Source organism: Lipomyces japonicus (genome assembly GCF_038497905.1).
Source record: "Lipomyces japonicus strain CBS 7319 unplaced genomic scaffold V1514scaffold_8, whole genome shotgun sequence".
NCBI classification, from domain to species: Eukaryota; Fungi; Ascomycota; class Lipomycetes; order Lipomycetales; family Lipomycetaceae; genus Lipomyces; species Lipomyces japonicus.
This window is the reverse complement of record NW_027117820.1, coordinates 153615-173375: the sequence shown is the minus strand read 5'-3', so window position 1 is coordinate 173375 and position 19761 is coordinate 153615. Positions and strand designations below refer to the sequence as shown.

General features: G+C 43.0%; 8 protein-coding genes across 8 annotated transcripts; 4 read left to right on the top strand and 4 right to left on the bottom strand.

Annotated features, from left to right (window-relative positions):
- Nucleotides 1–1292: 1292 nt before the first annotated feature.
- V1514DRAFT_326921 (mitochondrial carrier domain-containing protein) lies at nt 1293–3202 on the bottom strand. The gene is made up of 4 exons (XM_066926885.1): nt 2834–3202; nt 2720–2756; nt 2542–2643; nt 1293–2067 (listed from the first exon to the last, which is right to left on the bottom strand). Exons 1-4 carry the CDS (start codon nt 2929–2931, stop codon nt 1363–1365), a joined length of 942 nt encoding a protein of 313 aa, XP_066784825.1. The 5' UTR covers nt 2932–3202; the 3' UTR covers nt 1293–1362.
- V1514DRAFT_326920 (uncharacterized protein) lies at nt 3203–5051 on the bottom strand. Its single transcript, XM_066926884.1, has 2 exons — nt 4834–5051; nt 3203–4764 (listed from the first exon to the last, which is right to left on the bottom strand). Exons 1-2 carry the CDS (start codon nt 4946–4948, stop codon nt 3377–3379), a joined length of 1503 nt encoding a protein of 500 aa, XP_066784824.1. The 5' UTR covers nt 4949–5051; the 3' UTR covers nt 3203–3376.
- Nucleotides 5052–7008, bottom strand: V1514DRAFT_326918 (uncharacterized protein). Its single transcript, XM_066926883.1, has one exon. It carries the CDS (start codon nt 6956–6958, stop codon nt 5267–5269), a length of 1692 nt encoding a protein of 563 aa, XP_066784823.1. The 5' UTR covers nt 6959–7008; the 3' UTR covers nt 5052–5266.
- A 1290-nt stretch (nt 7009–8298) lies between these two features.
- Nucleotides 8299–10006, top strand: V1514DRAFT_346537 (uncharacterized protein; the record flags this gene model as incomplete). The annotated part of the gene is made up of 3 exons (XM_066929271.1): nt 8299–9065; nt 9130–9869; nt 9939–10006. The coding sequence occupies 3 exons, from the start codon at nt 8299–8301 to the stop codon at nt 10004–10006; spliced, it is 1575 nt and encodes a 524-aa protein (XP_066784822.1).
- A 128-nt stretch (nt 10007–10134) lies between these two features.
- Nucleotides 10135–10642, top strand: V1514DRAFT_223982 (uncharacterized protein). Its single transcript, XM_066924722.1, has one exon. It carries the CDS (start codon nt 10264–10266, stop codon nt 10552–10554), a length of 291 nt encoding a protein of 96 aa, XP_066784821.1. The 5' UTR covers nt 10135–10263; the 3' UTR covers nt 10555–10642.
- On the bottom strand, nt 10635–11941 carry V1514DRAFT_326914 (uncharacterized protein). The gene has a single exon (XM_066926882.1). It carries the CDS (start codon nt 11840–11842, stop codon nt 10688–10690), a length of 1155 nt encoding a protein of 384 aa, XP_066784820.1. The 5' UTR covers nt 11843–11941; the 3' UTR covers nt 10635–10687.
- A 2610-nt stretch (nt 11942–14551) lies between these two features.
- Nucleotides 14552–15576, top strand: V1514DRAFT_326908 (transcriptional activator of glycolytic enzymes-domain-containing protein; the record flags this gene model as incomplete). The annotated part of the gene is made up of 1 exon (XM_066926881.1): nt 14552–15576. One exon carries the CDS (start codon nt 14555–14557, stop codon nt 15407–15409), a length of 855 nt encoding a protein of 284 aa, XP_066784819.1. The 3' UTR covers nt 15410–15576.
- A 422-nt stretch (nt 15577–15998) lies between these two features.
- On the top strand, nt 15999–19101 carry V1514DRAFT_326906 (Rho GTPase activation protein). The gene is made up of 3 exons (XM_066926880.1): nt 15999–16665; nt 16729–16803; nt 16867–19101. Exons 1-3 carry the CDS (start codon nt 16357–16359, stop codon nt 18853–18855), a joined length of 2373 nt encoding a protein of 790 aa, XP_066784818.1. The 5' UTR covers nt 15999–16356; the 3' UTR covers nt 18856–19101.
- The last annotated feature ends 660 nt before the right edge of the window (nt 19102–19761 follow it).

Here is a 19761-nt window from a genome sequence, read left to right as displayed (position 1 = left end):
ATCAAGCTGTGGAACAGTTTATCCGCATTTACATGACCCGCCAACAACATGATTGGGTATCATTATTACCGCTGGCTGAATTTAGTTATAATAATGCCAGAAATGCCACCACGAGCCAGACTCCGTTTTATTCCAATTTTGGTTATCATCCCAGTTGGCAATTTGACGTACCGACTGCTATCGCTGCAATCACCAATGGCGCTGACCGTTTACAACATTTGGAGACAGTACAAAGGGACATTCAATCATTCATGCACCGCGCTCAGGCTGCCTACACACCTTTTTACAACCAGCATCACCAAGAACACTCTTTCCATGTCGGTGATCTTGTCTTAACCGGAAAAACTTGACCACTCATCGCCCTACGGCCCAAGTTTGATGACCGCTACATTGGTCCTTTCACGATTATTGAGCAGATTGACCCTGTTGCCTTTCGACTTGATCTACCTGATACTCCACAGAGGTGGAGTCTGAGCTGCCGCAAATATCTAGTTAGTATATAGTATAAAGAGAGGTGTAGGAAGTTGTTGCCTTTCGCACCACCGCCGTTGAAGTACTCCATGCCGAACTGGGAATCATGCTAATCCGTCACCGCAGTTGAACTAATCACAGCTCTACAAACGGCTCATCAAGTCCACCACAAGCGAGCAGAATCCGGTTAGATCTCTCACACAAATTTATCACTCAAACTACTGTGCCATCGTATAATCTCAAGTCTACTTTGCGTGAGGTTGTAGAGAATCTGGTTTTTTTTTTTTTTTTTTTTTTTTTTTTTTTTTTGAGCTTCAGTAAAGGGAGAATGGAGCAAAACAGCTTAGATTTGGTAATCAAATTTGTTTTGAGATAATTACTTATTATTGTGCCTAAAATTCTATATTAATTCAACTGCAAAAAAATAATGTATGTCGTTACTTAAAATATCTGCAACATATTTTTTTTTGTATAATGATGTTAACAATTCATAAGGTGTAATATTGCCAGTGGGTAAATTCATTGAACCTCCTTATACATTTTATTTTTTCCTACTTTATGTGTAGTCAATCCTAATCGTGCGCAGCCAAATAGTGTCACAAGTGGTGTATTATTGGTAGTATATTACATAGGCCAGCTATGTCAGTTAAATAATAGAAAGAAAGGACAAAAAATACATAATCATAAAATCTCTATAAAGAACGAAATCGAGATATAAAAAAGTCAACAAAAAAGAGAAGAGAAAATAGAGAGAAGAGTAGAAGCAAAGCCAGGTGTAAATGTTTTAGTGTTGTCATTTACCACGTCGCAAACAAAAAAAAAAAAAAAAAAAAAAAAAATCAGGCATCTCAAGATAGAATGATAATTTTGCCGAATATAAGAAGGCTTCGTTTAATGTCCACCAACTGGCTTCTCACCTGTCAGTTTTGCAACAAATTCTTTGGCCAAGTCACCTAATCCGACCATGCACACGGTTTGCCATACGCCAAGACCAATTCGAGGAGTCACGCCTCTAAATAGACCCTTGACACCATTCTGAGAATAAATATACTTGAGCGTTTTGGACACGGTCAAGTTCTTGGGCCGGTTAGGATCCTCAGTCTTGCTCTGCATCTCAATCCGCACGACTTCGATCGGCTGGTTCCAAGCAGACAAGCCACCACCAAATGTGGATGCGATAATTTTCTCAAACGCGCTCAGCGGCGCGTCCTCTGACTTTCCAGTAGCTTGCCTGATCACGTTTTCAGACAGTCGAGACAGGCCAAACCTGCTGGCCCAATTCGTGCACTGCCGGATCGCGACCGCGTTCACGCCCTTGTTGATGCCTCTGATGCCTTCACGCTTATAGATATCCTTGAACACGGTAAAAGTTGATGGCGGCTTGATGCCACCGGCAGCCTGCTTCTGACGAGTGATCTCGACCGTCTTCATACATGTGCAAAATCCAACAGTTAGGTATGCTTGTGCGAGGCCACCGAAAAAGCCACCAGTGATGCCGGCCAAAAAGTTGTTGGCTCCGAAACTGACGGTCCGGTATTCGACTTCGCTAGAAACAAACAGTAACACGGCACCTTTAGTTGAGGCTTCAATCCATGCCTAAAAATGCAGAAATTTAGTAACAGTATTTAATTAGCAGTTAGCAAATCCGAAAACTTTTTTTTTTTCAAATCCAATTAGCAATTCTGACGGACACATGAACCCGATCCGGATAAATTAAAAAAAGAAAGGCGAAAAAGAAAGACGAAAAAGCACGAAAAAAAAGCGGGCCTATTTTCCGACAAACCGATTGAGCCATTAAATTTAAGTACGATAATTACTAATACGGTATTCTTTGATGAAATGATGATCATTGGAATGAGTGAAAAAGGGACAAAAAAACATGGCCCGTGCACGAAACTTGACAGTGATCCGAAAGACGTGCCCGTGAACAATCATCGACAAAATTTGAACCTGCTGAACTGGTTCGGCATGAAAGAAATTGACAATTGAAATAAACCACAGAACCGTTAAAGGCACATGTAAAAGTCGTGGCATTTGAAAAAAAAAAAAAAAAAAAATTGTTGGACTTACCCATGGAATCAAACCCTGATAGAAACCAAACACGCCTCCACGGGACCAGATTCGGGAAATGGCACCTTTGAATGAATCGCCTCTGTTGGCAGCCATAGTAGTCTAAAAAATTATTAGTTTATGTTGAGGTAAATTAATGCCGTAAACCAGCCTCACAATGAGCAGGATCGAATCATACTTTAGTGACTTCTAACGGTTGTCCGAGAGTGGTAACCCTGTAATAAAAAGAAAAAAAAACCCAAGTTAGAAAGTTCAAATGTGGAATGTGTTCAGAATGGGGGGAAAAACATACTCGAACAGGTTAAGGCCAGCACCGAGCAAGATGTTTGACCATGAGATTGGTTTTTTCTTGATCTCAGGCTTGGATAGAACTGAAGTTGTGGAAGCCATGGTAGATTTTTCAATGTCAAAAGAAGAAGAAAAAGAAAAGAGGTGATGCGATAAACAATCTTATGATGGCCACGAGAATAAAAGGGTAAGGCACAGCACAGCACAGCACTCAAGAAGCGTCTTAAGTCCGGAATGAAAAACAGCAGGAGCAAGCGCCAAATATACTTGAACACACAGCACGAAACCAAGCAAGTGAAGGAAGGTCGAGGCACAGAAGCTTTGATTCCGGAAGCATGAACGGGTCGCGGACGTGGCTCTTATACAAAAGTCGTGCGCGAGGGTGCGGCGACTGGCATAAGTGCACCAGCGCGGGTACGATTATGCTGCCTTCATTCCGGACTGAGCACTACGCGGGCAAAGGCGGGGTGACCCCCCAAACTGGGCCAAACTGGGCCCCGTGACGACATGTTCGCAGGCTACGCAATGACAATGCAACCAGATTTATTTATTCCACGGCGTCCAAGCCGCCGTTCCTAACCAGGTACTCCAGCAGGTCCACCTTCGTGACAATGTGCGTGGGCCGGGCCTGCACTTCTCCCGTAGTCGTGACCACTGCCGCTGAATGAAATTCGAAAAACGTAGTCATGGAGCTGAGCGGCGTGTCGGCAGTAAACACGCCGAAATGGTCGTCGCCGCTTGTTCTGGCATCCGACGTTGGCTGGTGCTGCTGGTGCTGCTGCTGGTCGGGCACGAAAAAGTGCGTCGCGTCCCGGACTACCGAAGTCGTTCGTACCCGCCTCGATCCCATGCGTGAAAATATCTCTCCCAACGTCACGATGCCTACCAACAAGCCGTTGTCATCGTCCACCACAGGTAGCTGGTCGTACCCGTTATTCTTCATAACCTGAATAGCCTTCTGCACCGACTCGCCTGCACCGATGGCGATGACCGGCTTCAGGGACAGGTCGGCAATGGTCGCGTCCTTAAACTTCTTGCCGTTGTCCACCACGGTCGAGTCCTGCTGGAACCCATTGTCCCGCATCCACTCATCCGACACAAACTTTGTCAAATACGACCGGATGCTGTCCGGAAACACCACGACGACGGTCTCATTAGCATCCAGGTCGCGCGCGTATTTTAGCACGCTTGCCAGGGCAGATCCAGAGCTACCGCCGCACAAAATGCCTTCTTCCGCAATCAGCCTGCGCGACAAATGAAACGCTTCCGCGTCGTCGGTCTTAATCCACCGGTCCACCAAGCTTCGATCAAGCACTTCTGGCACAAAGTCATAGCCAATGCCTTCTATTTTATATGACTGCAACGGCGGGTTCAGTGATTCTGGCAAGGCTAGGATCGATCCGATCGGGTCCACGCCAATGATTTTCACGTTGGCATTATGTTTCTTCAATGCTCGAGCAATCCCCGTCACCGTGCCACCCGTACCGGCACCCACAACCACGGCGGTGACCTGCCCCGCAGTCTGTTCCCAAATTTCCTGGCCAGTGCCTAACTCATGCGCCAGCGGATTATTCACGTTTTCATACTGATTCAAAATAGCCGAGTTGGGTATCTCGCGCTCCAGCCTTCTTGCCACAGAGATGTAACTTTGTGGCGAATCCCAGGCGGCCTCAGTCGGCGTTCTAATAATCTCCGCCCCCAGTGCTTTCAACACGAGCACCTTCTCCTGAGACATTTTTTCTGGCATCGTGATAATAACCTTGTACCCTTTAACCGCACCCACAAGCGCCAGGCCAATCCCTGTGTTGCCTGACGTGGGCTCGATCAACGTATACCCGGGCTTGATCCGGCCCGATTTCTCTGCGTCTTCAATCATGCGCAGTGCGATCCGATCCTTGACTGATCCGCCGGCATTGAAATATTCAAGCTTGGCAACTTGTATGGACAATCAGAATAATTAACCCAAGTTATATTTAAAAGTACAATAAATGTGGCGGAACTTACGAATGGTGGCCTTGATGCCATGTGCTTGCGGAATCCGGTTCAGCCTAACAAGCGGCGTCTTGCCGATATGTTGCAGGATCGAGTCTTGAAGTGGAGGTGTAGCAAGCGTGGTCATGATAAATAACAAAAGAGGTAACAAGAAGTGTAATAGTTAAATCAGTAACAAAAGATGAGCTTGAAATTAAAAGGTGTGGGCATACGGTTTTACATAAAATAGATGGATGATGCGACATCATCACAGGCAACAAAAGGAACCAGGTCCAGGGACGCGCTATGCCAAATCCGGCAGCTGAGCTGCCATATTCGGTTTAGTCATAATTCTCCGCCATTAACCGATAGAGCACAATGTATATAACAATCATATAAAAGCGAAAAAATATAAACGGTTTTTTTTTTTTTTCATGTTATATTTCTATATTAACATGTCGTTTGTCTATGGCTTGCAACGTCCAGTGAAGCGTGGGTACAGTGAACAGTCACGAACCGTGAACCGGTCACAGAGCCAGGCCAGGATACGCTCAGTACCTAAACCGTATCCACCATGCGGGCATGTGCCGTACTTGCGCTGATCAGAATACCAGTAGTATGGCTCTGGATCAATGTTCTCCCGCTTGAAGCCAGCCACTAGCTCGGCCTCATCAAAAATACGCATGCTGCCCCCGACAATCTCGCCCACGTTAGGCATCAGCACGTCGACGGACTCGGTCACTCGACGGTCGTTAGCACACTTCTGCATATAAAATGACTTGATTTCGACCGGGAACCGGGTCAGCAAAATTGGCTCGCCAATGTCGTCCGTCATCTTGCGTTCAGCCGCTTCGGCAATGTCGTCGCCGAATTTGAACTTCTCTCCATCCTCGTTCGGCACGTTGTGTTCGTTCAACCATTCCAGTGCGGATTCATACGTCATGCGTCTGAACGGCAGCGTCGGTGCTACAAATCCGGGGTTGAGCTTGTGAAGAATCTCAGCAATTTCCTTGTCTTCAAACACGTACTCGATCGTTTTGGTGATCAAAGTCTCGATGTGAGTCAGCAAGTCGTCGAACGACAGAAACGCGAGCTCGGCTTCGACGTGAGTATATTCGGACAAGTGCCGCCTGGTGTGAGAGCGTTCGGCTCGGAAAGACTCCTGCACGCAAAACACGTCGCCGAGAGCGGGCAGGCAAGTCTCGAGATAGAGCTGGGAGGATTGGGTCAGGAACGCATCCTCGCCGTAGTACTTGAGTGCAAACAATGTGCTGCCACCTTCAACCTGGGTCTGAACCATACAGGGTGGAGTGACCTCGGTGATTCCAAATTCTTCATACACACGTCTAAAACTGCGCAGCAGGGCGGCGCGGACTTTGAAGATGCCGGCAAACGTCTCGCCGCGGAGAACGAGATGACGATTGTCAAGTAGCAGTGATAAATCAGCACCTTCCTGGACCTTGTTAGAAATGGCGTTGTCTCCACCAGGTGCGAGGCCAAACACGTCATAATAATCCACCACTAGCTCGTGATTGCCCGGGGCAATCTTGCCCTCAGGCAGGGGATGAATGATACCGTAAATCACAACCGTAGACTCCAATGTGAGCGTAAGCGTGGAGTAAGCATTCGCCAGGTCGCCCGACAAAATGCACTGAATAAATCCGGAGCCGTCTCTGAGGACGAGGAAGGCAAGCCCCTTTTGGACTCGGAGACGATGCACCCAGCCGCTAACCTTAACCCTGATCTCTCTGTTTGCAGTGGCCTGCCTAATCTTAATCGATTTCGCTGCAGGGAGGGATGGGTCATTACGAATGACAATTTTCTTAGCCTCTTCAAGCTTGCGGGCATCGTCGGCCTCTTTCTTGACCCTGAGCTCCTCAGCGGCCTTTATTTTCTTTGCTAAACCTTCAGCTCCCTTCTTTGCCTTTTTCAAAGCGGATGCGGTAATTGGTGCAAACGGTGAATCTTCTGCCCGCTTGAGATAGTAGGCAGGAGCAGCGGGGAAAGCATACAGCGCAAATGCGGCAGTCTTGACTGGAGACTCGGCCGACGAACCAGCAGTTTGGGTATCAACGCCGACCTTTTCGTCAACAAAAATAGTCCCAGCAGGAGGAGGCGGAATGTCGTCGTCAAGAGAAAGTTTTTCAATTGAAGTCATGAGGAGGGGGGCTGATGATGATTGAAAATAAATTTTTTTATGGTGTGGTGAATGAGCAGAGATAGTGAATCATTTTAATGATTTGAGGATAAATATTTATTGTGACTCGGCGTGTGACCGGGATGTGACTTGACCGGGGCGGAATTGCGGCTTCATTTGTTATGGGACTCTGGATGAGAGATGCATATCTACGCATTCCGCCACCATTGACGGGCGGGCAAAATCAAGCCATGAAAAGACTGTATACCAAGCCAAGGACACACTGGCATGAACCCCGTGGAGCAATACAACCGTAAATGTTAAGCCGATTTGTATAAGTAAGCCAGGCGAATGACCTGCTTGAAATTTGATTAGTGAGGCGTCCGTCCAGGCCAGGAATTTAGTAGTTACATAACTAGCTCAGGGGCCGTGCGGACATGTACGCACATGTGCCTAGGCATACGTACGATGCGCTTTGTTTCCCAGTGAGCACGAGGAGCAATCAATTTGTGTTATAGTGGAATATCGAGCCCTCGGAGTCCCCTTTTATTTTTCAGCTCACACACTTCCATCTTCTGCAAGGGCCTTTTCGCTCGCTCTTTTTTTTTTTGGTTGGGTTTCTTTTTCTTTATTCTCTTGCTTTAACTAGTGCCTTTTTTTTTTAAAAAAAAGTCGGTTCTTGCCCAAGTGACTTCCGTAACAAAGTCGCCGCAAGCCCCTACCGGCCGCAGCTTTCCCCTTCTCCGCAGCTCCTTCGTTCATCCGGATAGAGCCATCGAACTGTTGTCGTTGCAACTCAATTAGTCTACACGACACTGATTTTTGCTTTAACTCGGATAGTTTCACTTTTTTGGCCCTTCTTAGTTCTGCTTCCTCACTTCCGACGGTCGCATTTATCTTCCAGCCACGGTCCTAAACGACCGGCCCAGTACGTTCCGGTTCCTCGCGTTTCCAGTGTCCAAACGTATGTATTCAATCAACTCAATTGGTCATTCGGTGAATTGTTTCTTTCTTTTTTTTTTGGGAACATTGCTAACTTCATTGCAAATAGGCTACTTTATTTCCTTTCTTTCCCTGCCACGCGCCGCTAGATGAGCAGCGACACCCTGGTGCAACTGTCTAACTCTTTCAAAGCGCCTAGTGTCCATCGCAACAAGCAAGGCCGTGCACATCCTGACATCGCCCACTTTCGACCTAATATGAAACGTACCAAGGTCACAAGTAGCAGCAATAACAATAACAACACTAATACTAATACATCGAGCTCAACATCCAGCACGACCGGACCAATTGAATTATCATCATCTACCTCTTCATTTGGCATCGCTTCCCGCTCTGCCAGCAGTACTTTGCCCTCCGGCATGGTTTCCCCCGTTTCACAGTACGACTTGCAATTCTCGTCTCTCCTTCCTAGCCAGCTCCTTCTCGGCTCTCCATTCCAACCCGGAACACCTTCGGCTGCATTTACCAGCCCGCAATTAGCTTTTCCGGCTTCGCCATCCCTCAGCCCTGGCTTCTCCTCTGGTGATCAATACATGGGCATCCCTTATCAATCCTACGTCGACCTGGCTGGCATGAACGACCTGGCTGCTGCTGCTGCCATAACTGGCCAGCAACCTCAGATTCAAGCTTCAAGAACAGTATATTTGGGTAACGTGCCGTCCGAAACCACCGCAGAAGAATTGCTGTCTCATGTCCATTCCGGCCCGGTCGAGTCCGTTCGCATGCTGCCAGAAAAAAATTGCGCGTTCGTTTCATTTCTTGACGTTGCGTCTGCTTCACATTTCCATTCAGATGCAATCTTAAGAAAACTATCTATTCGATCTCAAGATATTAAAATTGGTTGGGGCAAGCCATCACCCGTTCCCATGAGCGTTATCGTTGCCGTACAGCAATCTGGTGCGTCCAGGAACGTGTACCTCGGAAACTTACCTGATGACATCTCCGAAGATGAGATTCGCGAAGATCTAGGTCGGTTTGGTGCCATTGACACGATCAAACTAGTCAGAGAGAAGCCTATCGGGTTTGTTCATTTTCTCAGCATTTCCAGTGCCATCAAGGCCGTCCAACAATTACCTCAGGAGCCCAAATGGCAATCTAGAAAAGTTTTTTATGGTAAAGACAGATGGTAAGTATTTTTTTTTTTAATTTATTTTTGTTCAAATTTTTTTTTTTTGGTTAACACGTTCTAGTGCGTACGTGTCGAAAACTCAGCAGCAAAATGCAGCTCAGTTTCTCGGTATTAGTCCTGGATATGAACACCTTGTTGCGTCTGCAGACCGTGACATTCTATCCAATGCTTTGGCTCAGCAATCTGCTGCCGCTGCTGCGGTCGCTACTACTGCCGGCGGTATGGCAAACCTCGGCAACCGCACGGTTTATCTTGGCAGCATTCATCCTGAAACCACAATTGAAGAAATTTGCAATGTCGTTCGCGGTGGCTTGCTACATCACATTCGTTACATTCCCGACAAGCATATCTGTTTTGTCACGTTTGTCGATCCCACCGCGGCGGCACAATTTTTTGCCATGTCAAACGTGCAAGGTCTCATGATCCATAACCGCCGGCTCAAGATTGGTTGGGGTAAGCATTCGGGCCCGCTTCCGACATCAATCGCATTGGCAGTCACTGCGGGGGCAAGCAGGAATGTTTATATTGGTAATATTGATGACTCCTGGACAGAAGATCGATTACGACAAGATTTTTCTGAGTTTGGTGAGATTGAATTAATCAACACGTTGCGTGAAAAATCATGCGCGTTTGTTAATTTTACCAACATTGCCAATGCCATCAAGGCCATTGAGGGAATTAAACAGAAAGAAGAATACAAAAATTTTAAAATAAATTTTGGAAAGGATAGATGTGGAAACGCCCCCAGGCCTATAAATCATAACCATCATGGCAATCATAATTCAAATGGTAATATTCCAGGTATGGAAAACATACTCTTACGTTTTTTTTTTTATTTTATGCTAACGTTACGCGAAAAAAAAAAAAAAGATGAAACAGGATCAGTTGTCGATCAAGTCTCTTCGCCACAAATTGATGCTACCGGTACTCCTAATTAATAACATAATCTGTCTCGGTTTCTATATTTTCTTTCAGTCCTGCCTTTTTAAAGTTGTGTTTTTTTATGAATTGTTTTAGCATATTCGTTATAAACGAATCGTTTAATTTTAATGACGTTTATTTTTTTTTCAATTTTTGATTTATTCTGACTTGGCATTTGCTATTTTGCAATGTAAGTCGATTTTCAATTATTTTAATTTTTTTTATTATTTGTTAACCTCTGTTTTTTTTTTAAAAAAAATTCTGGAAATTATTTATGGCAGTGTGTACTTGTACGTTTCACTTCTTTCTATTATTTTTGTCATTATTATTATTATTGTTCAATCGCATGTTCATGCTGTTTGTTAAAAATTTACGAGCTCCTTTTTTTTTGCGAATGTTTATATTTGTTGCTACAATGATAGAACGGGATAATGGAAAGGTGAAAATGAATATTACACCTTTAGTTTTCTTTTTTTTTTTCCATATTAACGGGTTGGAAGCCATTTGCTTGGTTTGTTTTATATCACATTTGTATGTATCATTTGATGTAGTAAATAGAAGATAGAACGGAATCTACCATCTGAAACAAAATCTTTAGTTGTCAAAGCCTGTTCACAAGAAATATAAACTGACATCATTTTCAAATTAAAAGCAAAATAAATAGCATTATTATTATTAAAATTATCAATTACACATACTCAAAACGAATCTGAACTTAAAGCCGGAATGGCTTCGACTTCAAGCTTCCAATTGTCCACTTCTTTAAACTTGCTCCGCATCTTTTCTGCTTCCAACTTGCGCTCGACCTGGGACGCAGGCTCGTCTGAGTCGTCAATTACACTTTCGTCGCCATCCGATTTTGTCTCGTCCTCGTCCTCGTCCTCGCCATTATCATTATCATCGTTTTTGTTTTTCTGGTTAACATAACTGACCTTATTGTTTGCATTCTTTTCACCAAGCGGCTTTCGTTCATTTCTGGTGCTCCTTGTTACTAGCTTCTTGCCTGGTGACTCGTTTTCTTTTCCTTCCATCACTCTTTGTTGTCGTCGTCGACGTCGTCGTGGCTGACCCTGTCGCTTCCGAGTCTTTGTGAGTTCATCTTCATCGCTATCGCTATCGTCATTGTCATTGTCATTGTCATTATCGTCGTCAGTAGCATCATTTGTATGATTCCGCTTTCGTCGTGGCAACAGCTCAGTCAACTGTGCCGTCGTAACAACGGTCGCGCGATGCCGCTTTTTCTGTAAACTCGGTTGAGCTGTAAACAATAAACCTGGAACTGGAGACGGCGACCGGCTTAGTACTGACAGCGGTGATGATGGTGGCTCACTTTCCAACTCTTGCAGCGTCGTCACTGTACAATCTTCGTTACGCGCAGTCTTGTCATTGTCGTCATTATCTGCCTGGCCGTCGCCATCCGAATGCAGCGGCGATGACGATACGACATGAGGTATTCTGATTCCTCGAATCTTGCGAAACCCAAACGGATCATCAGCACTCGGTAATAATTCTTTCTTGCTCTTGTCCTCGTTTTTTAATTTGTCATCACGGACAACGTTGCGGTCTCGAGCTGGCTCGGGTATTATCGGCTTCGGCTTCGGCTTTGGCGTCGACGTCATGGCAGGCATAAAATGTTCATCAACATCGTCAATTTCCAAATTTAAATCCAAAACGTCATCATTCCCGTTATGAAAATCATAGCCTTTGCTCTGCTTAAAATCATTTCGGCTTCCCATGTTATTTAAATCAAGCTCTGAAGGCTGGTGTTCTTCATCTTGCTGCAATTGAGGTGGTGGCGCGTCAATGTCGGTTTTCAAACGAGCATGCTTTCGGCCTCGATGTGGTCGTGGCATTTAAAAATACCTTCTAGCTTAATATAAATATCAAAAAAAGCACCTTGTTTCAATTTTGGCTAACAAAAAAAAAATAAATTCCATATGTTTACGGTTTCGCCGTGAAACGTTGATCAGGTTTGTTTTGATGTGAACGCGTTCTATTACCCTACTTTAACGCGTTCATCGCTCACAACAGATGAGAGTGAGAAGACAATGTGTAGCAAAAAACAAAAGTCATGCAACAGAATAAATTCCTGATAAACTAATGTATTGTACAAATAAATCACTATCAGATGTAGATATAGTCCAAAGATGCATTTAGTTTAGATTATTAGTTTCGGCCAGCTAACAGGTCTGGCACTATCTGAATGAGTATCGAGGTTTTTATTACAACAAATGTTCTCATTATACGGGCAAGGAAATCAAAAGCAATTAAATGCTGTTGTAAGTTGTACACCGTTTCTTCTTCTTTTTTCCCCCCTTAAATAACCAAAAAAAAAAAACTTGGCATTTAGCTTTGGAATGGTCATCTTACCAATTCCTGCAAGCTTCAACTTACAGGAAAACTTCCACTTTCCAAATAATCAAACAGATTGTTATTCCAGCAATTTAAACCAGGACAACGTTGTTGCGTGCGATCACAAAATCCAAAATTGAGATTAAAAATAAAATCAAGAGTTTAATCAAAAATAATATACTTTCTCTTCATTACTGACTAGAAGATTCTATTTCAAGAGCTGATGAAAAAGCGAGCCGTATAATCAGAAAAAAAAATTAAATTATAACAATTTTCTTTAACCATCGACTGGTGTACTATTGCAAATTTGTGGCAATCATATTTTTGGATAAAGGGTTGCCTGAGGGTGCCTGTGTCAACTTTGATCTTTGATGAATCTGAAGCTCTGTGCCAGCCTGTAGCAACTGTACACTTGCAAATAAACTATCTAAACATATTGTCAATAAGTTGACCTGCTTGCTTATTGAATATACATAAGCTTAAATAATAAACAAAATACTAGTTAACGATCCAATTTGGATTGGAGTGTGACGAAAAAATCGGGTATTTTAAGCGCAAACCAAGTAGTTTTCTTGGCTAAGGGTTCGTTTTCGTTACTATATAAGCGTTATCGACACCGACGACCTTAACCACTACGCAGCCAAAAAAAAACCTACAAAATTGTAAAAATACATGCAAATGGAGTAACAAGTCGTTTAATAGATTTTATATTGAACTGTGAGTAAAAAAATTGCTTTTTTTACTTCGTGCATACCTGAGTGCTGGGCAATGTGTTGTTTTCTGATCTACGCTCGACTTTTTCGTCACCCCCTCTCTTGCTTTGTTTTTTTTTGACCTTTGCTTTTCAGTATTTATTTATTTTTAACTTGAGATTTCTGATACAGGTTTACACATTGATTGAATTGAAAATTGTTGTTTTTTTCTTTATTTTTATTTAAAATCTACCGCTGGGAGGATTTTCCTCCTCTGCCTGGCTGACCTCTCGAATTGGACTATGGCATATCGTGCTTCTGTTCATTTACCAGCAATGGACGCCGTTGTAATTGATCAGAACATGAAAGATCTTATGGATAATCGCGATCAATTAATTCACGATAGTAATTTTTTTTTTTCTTTTTTTTCTTTTTTTTTCTTTTGCTTGAGAAGTTTTTTTTTTTTCAATATAACTCCATCTAAGCGTCTTCTATCTAAACTGCAAAATTGAATAATGAGCTAACAATTCTTGTTTAGTGGCTGCAACGTTCAATTCTAGTACAGCTATTCGCCTAGACGATGATGTTTCGGGAGGCGTGTCTGACGGTAGCAATTCCTCATACATCTTGAAAGTTAGCGAGTGGAACGTGAGTCTTTTTTTTTACAGCTTGCTTGGTTTTTTCCTTTTAGGACCTCAATAGAAGTTAAATAATTTTTTTTTGTCTTAGACATGGTGCAAGGACACTCGGAAGTTTGCAGACGGAACAACAGTTACGGAGGACAAGTTATGCTTGTTTCTTCGAGAGTTTGTGATTCCAAGGCACAAAGCTTCTTCTTCCTTGCAGGCGTCACTTCAGCAGGCTGCCAATAGTCAGTCACAGGCTCTCAGTCAGGACCAAACCGGTGCGGCAAAGGAAAGTCATGCCACGCCGGAATTTAAACTTTCGCCCACTGAGTTATATGTCATGGTCAAGTCCTACGTTGTCGTGCTGTTTGAACAATATCAATATCAGCGAAGGATGGGCACAAACTCAAATCCGCCGCCAAACGGCATGTTGACGCAGTCCTATTTGCAACAATTCCGGGCCGCGGCGGCACATAGTCGCACGTCTCGTCACGGTGCCATGCGGCGTCATGTGCAAGTGAACAGTAATGCATCGAGACGCAGTCGCCGTTCTCAGGCTCAGCGGTTGACAAATGATTTCAGTGAACGGCAGCAACTGCCAGCATTATCACCCGATGAATCGGACTCTGAAATTGATAGTTTTTCTGATGACAGTATTCTGCAATCGCCGGATCTGTTGACCGGTGAATTTGGATCTCAGCAGGTTTCTTACGCGAATAAAATAGAGAATGCGGTTAAGTTGCAGATGCAATCCATCAGTGAAAGCATTCAATGCTCGATTAACATGAATCTGAACAGGATCATGCAGCAAATTTCTCATGATAATGCGGAATTGCGGATCGCGTTGGAGAAGCAGAGCAAGAACATGTCAATCTTGGCTGGCATGCTGGAATCTATGATTTCATGGGCCAGTCAGCATTCTCCTGAGCTTGCATCGGATTTATATCGCGTTCGAGCTATTGCCGATCAACAACAACAACAACAGCAGCAGCAGCAGCAGCAGCCTCAGCCGCCGCAGCATCATCACCATCAAAGCCAAATCGACACGTCACAAGTGGCACCGACCAATGCGAATGACTTGTTTGCATCTGCAGATTTGTCTCAGGATACCAGTGCGTTTAATCCGGATCCTGATGATTCAGGACATCATTTTAGACTAAATTCTCCACCTTTAATAAAGTCAGCAAATTCGTTACAGCGACAGCGACAACACTTGGCTACTTCGGTTGCGCTATCTCAGTCTATGCATAATCCACAATTTCATTTAGATCAGCAAATTCGGCGGAACAAGGCACCGTCGCAGGCACAACAGCATCATGTTCAGCGCCAGCGAGCGGTTGATCCTTATTTAATTCCGAACAGCACTGAACAATCTCCGCCAGTGCAAGCAGCATCATCTGCGTTATCCACTTCTGTTGTCGGTCCTGTTCCGCAATACAGAATGTCTCGTGAGATTTGCACCGTGCCCGATTTATGGGAAGAGTGGGATCGAGGTTTAGACGGCGGCCCTGTCGTGCGTGAGCTGGAAGAAAAATACGGCACGCGTTGGCGAGCGACCAATGCAGAACGCAAATTTTTCAGTTTACGTAAAGTCATTATTGATCAAGTCATGAGCATATATCATAACGAAGGCGTACCAATTGAGGATGCGGTCGACCGGGTAGAAGATACTCGCAAGTCAAACCAGTTTACATCATTGCAACGATTGGCAGAGCACCTTAAGCGAGGAAGGCCATCAAAGTCGCGATAACGAATGACGTATTGAATGCATATGTTGGTAGAAAGAAAATATTATCTGATTGCTTATTTCACAATGTTTTTTTTTTTTTTTGTTTTTTTTGTCATATTTGGTTTATTGTCATGCTGTTGCTTTTGTAGATTTTTAGTGGTTAGTTACGTTACGGTTCATGAAATGCATTTTTATGGTTAAATATATTTAGTACTTTGTCTAGATGCCCAGTTTAATACTATGTAGGTAGTAAGAAAAGCCCTGAAGTGATTGTTGGCAAACGCTCTATGCAAGTTAGTTGCACGTGTACTAATTTTCTCGGCCTAAAAATCTGTAAAGGAAGACCTGGCCAGCATTTGAAATTATAACATGTTCACATTTAGCATAGTTAACTATTACGATTTGGGCAAATGGCGAGAGATAATTCATGGCAGTGGCGAATTTACTCGCCTGCTTGTTCCGGAACAATGGTTTTTCCGGAGTCAACCAGTACCAAACTTCGGCACTCTCCGAGAGAAGCAAGCCCGGTGGCGGAATGGCAATGTGACAATTTTGTCCCGCAACGATTGCAAAAAAAAGCTATTTTTTTCGGTATTTTTCCGTTGTAATTTATGGGATCTGTGAGTTTTTTTTCGCTTTTTCTTGTTTGTTTGTTTTTGTTTTATCGTATCGTACTGTTCCAAGTCCTGGATTAAAGTTCACGGACAGGAGGCAACCCCCTTTTTTGGCCAAAATATTTACTTGCTGGAGCTCCGTACTCTTGGGCCCGCCTTCAGCACCTTCTCAAATTAAGCAAAAAAATTGTCCATCGCAATCCGCAAAGCCCACCAATTGCTCATCCATCATCTATTGCATCATTACACAAAAGCACCCAACAAAGGGGCAATTAATACAATTTATTTTTTTTTGTTTTTTTGTTTTTTTGTTTATTTTATTTCTTGAGAACTGCAAAGATATTTTTTTAAACCATGGCGGCATCGCCCGCCTTATCTCACACAGCTGCATTTTTAGATGCTGGTCGTTCGAGCAAGAGGTCCAGCATGGCCACCAGTAGGCAGTCCAAACGGTATTCGGTCACGGCGCTATATGTGACCATGGCAGCTGCCGAGCATGATGTCGATGTTGATGATGCATTGTCAAGACTTCAACGACGGCTGCGAGATTTGAAAGCACAGATTTCTTCACAATCAAAGAGAAATTTTTTGTTGGAACGTGATGTCAGATATTTAGATTCACGAATTGCGCTGCTTATTCAAAACAAAATCGCTTCAGAAGAAGTAAGTCGTGCAAAGACGGACAGTTTTATTCATAAACTTCATATTGATAAATGATATTTGTAGCAAGGAGAAGTCACAAACCATTTAGAAGAACCTGAAATTCGTGAAGGCACGTTTCCTGATCACGATAAACTAGACGTAAGTTTTTGTTTTTGTGTATGATCTTTATTTCTTTTTGTAGCTTTGCTTACATGGCTTCAGCTATACGGAAATTTATTTTTCATATTACAATCTGAACCTCGTCATATTGCTACTCTCTGCCGGCTATTATCAATGTCCGAAATGGACTCTTTCTTACAGACTGTAATGTTCACAATCTACGGTAACCAGTATGAGCAACGTGAAGAGCACTTGCTTCTTTCCATGTTCCAATCAGTCTTGTCCACACAATTTGAATCAACCACAGAATTTTCCTCACTTCTTAGGGCGAACACCCCGGTTTCAAGAATGATGACCACGTACACGCGTCGCGGGCCTGGTCAGGGATACCTAAAGTCGGTCTTGGCCAAAAAAGTCAGTAGCTTGATTGACAATGATGATCTTGATCTCGAAGTAAACCCTTTAAAAGTTTACGAAAATTTGTACAGGAACGAGTTGAAAAAGATGAGCGGTAATCCGACAGCAGTTAGAATCGCAAGAGCAGTTTCGGCAGAAATTGCTGCCGAAAACCAACAGGTGAAAGCTATCATTCAACCTCGACTCGCCAGGCTACTGACGATTGCTAATTCTTTTCTAAACGAAATCATTGGCTCTCTTGAAACAGTACCGTATGGAATTCGTTGGATATGCAAACAAATTAGAAGTTTTACGCGCCGAAAATATCCAGGAACAGATGACGCTGCTGTGTGTTCTCTTATCGGCGCATTCTTTTTTTTAAGATTTATTAATCCAGCTGTCGTTACTCCTCAGTCGTACATGCTAGTTGATGGAACTCCTGCAGAAAATCCAAGGCGAATACTAACACTAATTGCAAAAATGTTACAAAATCTTGCCAACAAGCCGATGTACAGCAAGGAGCCATATATGGCATCCTTGTCAGCTTTTATTGAAGGTAACAAGGCCAGAATGAATCAATTTCTTAACGATCTCTGCGAAGTTCCAGATTTTTATGAAACCCTGGAAATGGATCAGTATATTGCGTTATCGAAAAAGGAGCTATCCTTATCGATCACCATTAACGAAATCTACAGCATGCATGGAATTTTAGAAAAATACGCTCAAGTTGTTTATCCAGATTCGGCCTCGCACTTATCAGTCATTCTGAACGAGCTCGGTCCGGCAAGCGCGATTCTTCCCAGGGCAGAGAATTACATAATAGATTTACCTTTATTTAGTCGATTTGACTCTGCGGTTGAACATTTAGGTGCTTCGTTAGATATTACTCAGTCAGATGTCACGTTTATGGAAGCTAAAGGGCTGTTGGTTCATATTTTAAGATCGTTACCAGCTAATCATCCATCTGTTACTAGTCAACCATTGAATTTATACAAAATTGTAGAGGCAGCTGCCACACATAAAGATGGCATGTTAGTCAAAAAAGGTATTCGGGCAGCAACTTTGTTGGCCGAATTGGAAGATTTAGGTCTATTATCATATAGTGGTGACTCATCTGGATCAGATTCCAATCCGCTTTTAGACGAAATTGAAGAAGAAATTGCACAATTAGGATCTCTGCGGGAAAAAGTCTTGGACGAACTGCGCTCTTTAGAGTCAGTTTATAATACCATTCGAGATCATAATGATTATTTACGAGGACAGCTTGAGACCTACAAGTCATATCTTAGTAACGTTCGAATTCAGTCAGGTCTGAAGAAATCTGCCATAAGTGATCGAGTTGGTTTAGTATCACTCGAGGGAAAGATGCACAAGCAACCAAAATCTCAATTTTTGGGTCCTTACAAATTCAGTCAACAAGTGCTGCAAAAGGAAGGTGCGATTACGGTTTGCAATGTTCCAGAAAAGAGAATACCAAATTTGTATTTTAATATTGCAAGTCCGACGCCAGGCACGTTTGTAATATCATTGCATTACAAAGGCCGAAGTCGTGGACTTTTAGAGTTGAATCTAAATTTGGATGATTTACTTGAAATGTTGAAAAACGATGTTGAAGTGTTAGACCTTGAGTATGTCATCGTGAATGTGCCAATGATGTTGGATTTTTTGCAACGGCAATTCTCAGGACGAAAGTAATTTATAATACATTATAAACAAAAAAAATTGTGGGTTTGGTTTTTAACTGTTTTTGTTTTTCTTAGAAAGGTGTTCAGGTTTCAGATTCTAATTTTCTTTTTGTTGTTTTTATAATATTTTAATTGTTGCATGCAGACGCTGGTGATTTGTTGGTGTTTTTATAAACTTAATTAGAGGACTTGATATATTATAGTTAACAGATAATCTGAAAGTAAAATTGTTCAAATATAAATATTGCAGAACTTTCCTACAACCTTTTTCCACATCTCTTCATCATTCCCGTTACCATATGAGACCAGCTTCCCAACATAACCACAAGAGTCTCCTTATGAGCTTTCAAAAACTTTGATTTTTCTACGATCCTTCGCTGGTCCAAAATTTAATGGCAAAGAAGTTATACTTGGCTTGCAGTCAGGCATCCCAAACAAATCCAAAATATATATATATTGGGTCAACCAATAAACACAACCAGCCTCCCTCGTAACATCAATACCAAGAAAATGACGTACAAATCTCACACTTCAAAGTCATTTTCCCGCTATTAAAACTCACCACTAAACTCGTAACCTTTTCTTTATTCTTACTTGTCACACGAGCATAGCTTCCGCGTTTTAACAATCACAAACCGATCTCTTTATAAATTGTAGAAGGTTGCTGGTTCTAATGTACACCTCTTGAGTCAACAAAGTTCAAGCTGCCGTTAATGTACAAACTATGCCTGTTTCAATCCATATAACTCCTTCTTCAATCCGCACACACGTCCGTCACAGCAACAGAAGGAAAAATGTCATTCAATTCAACACCTTTTTTTTGCGAACCCACGAGTAAGTGGTATATGTTCCGCTTGGGGTAGGTTTGCGAAAGGAACATAATGTGCACGGTCTCCATCTTAGCGGCAGAAGAAGC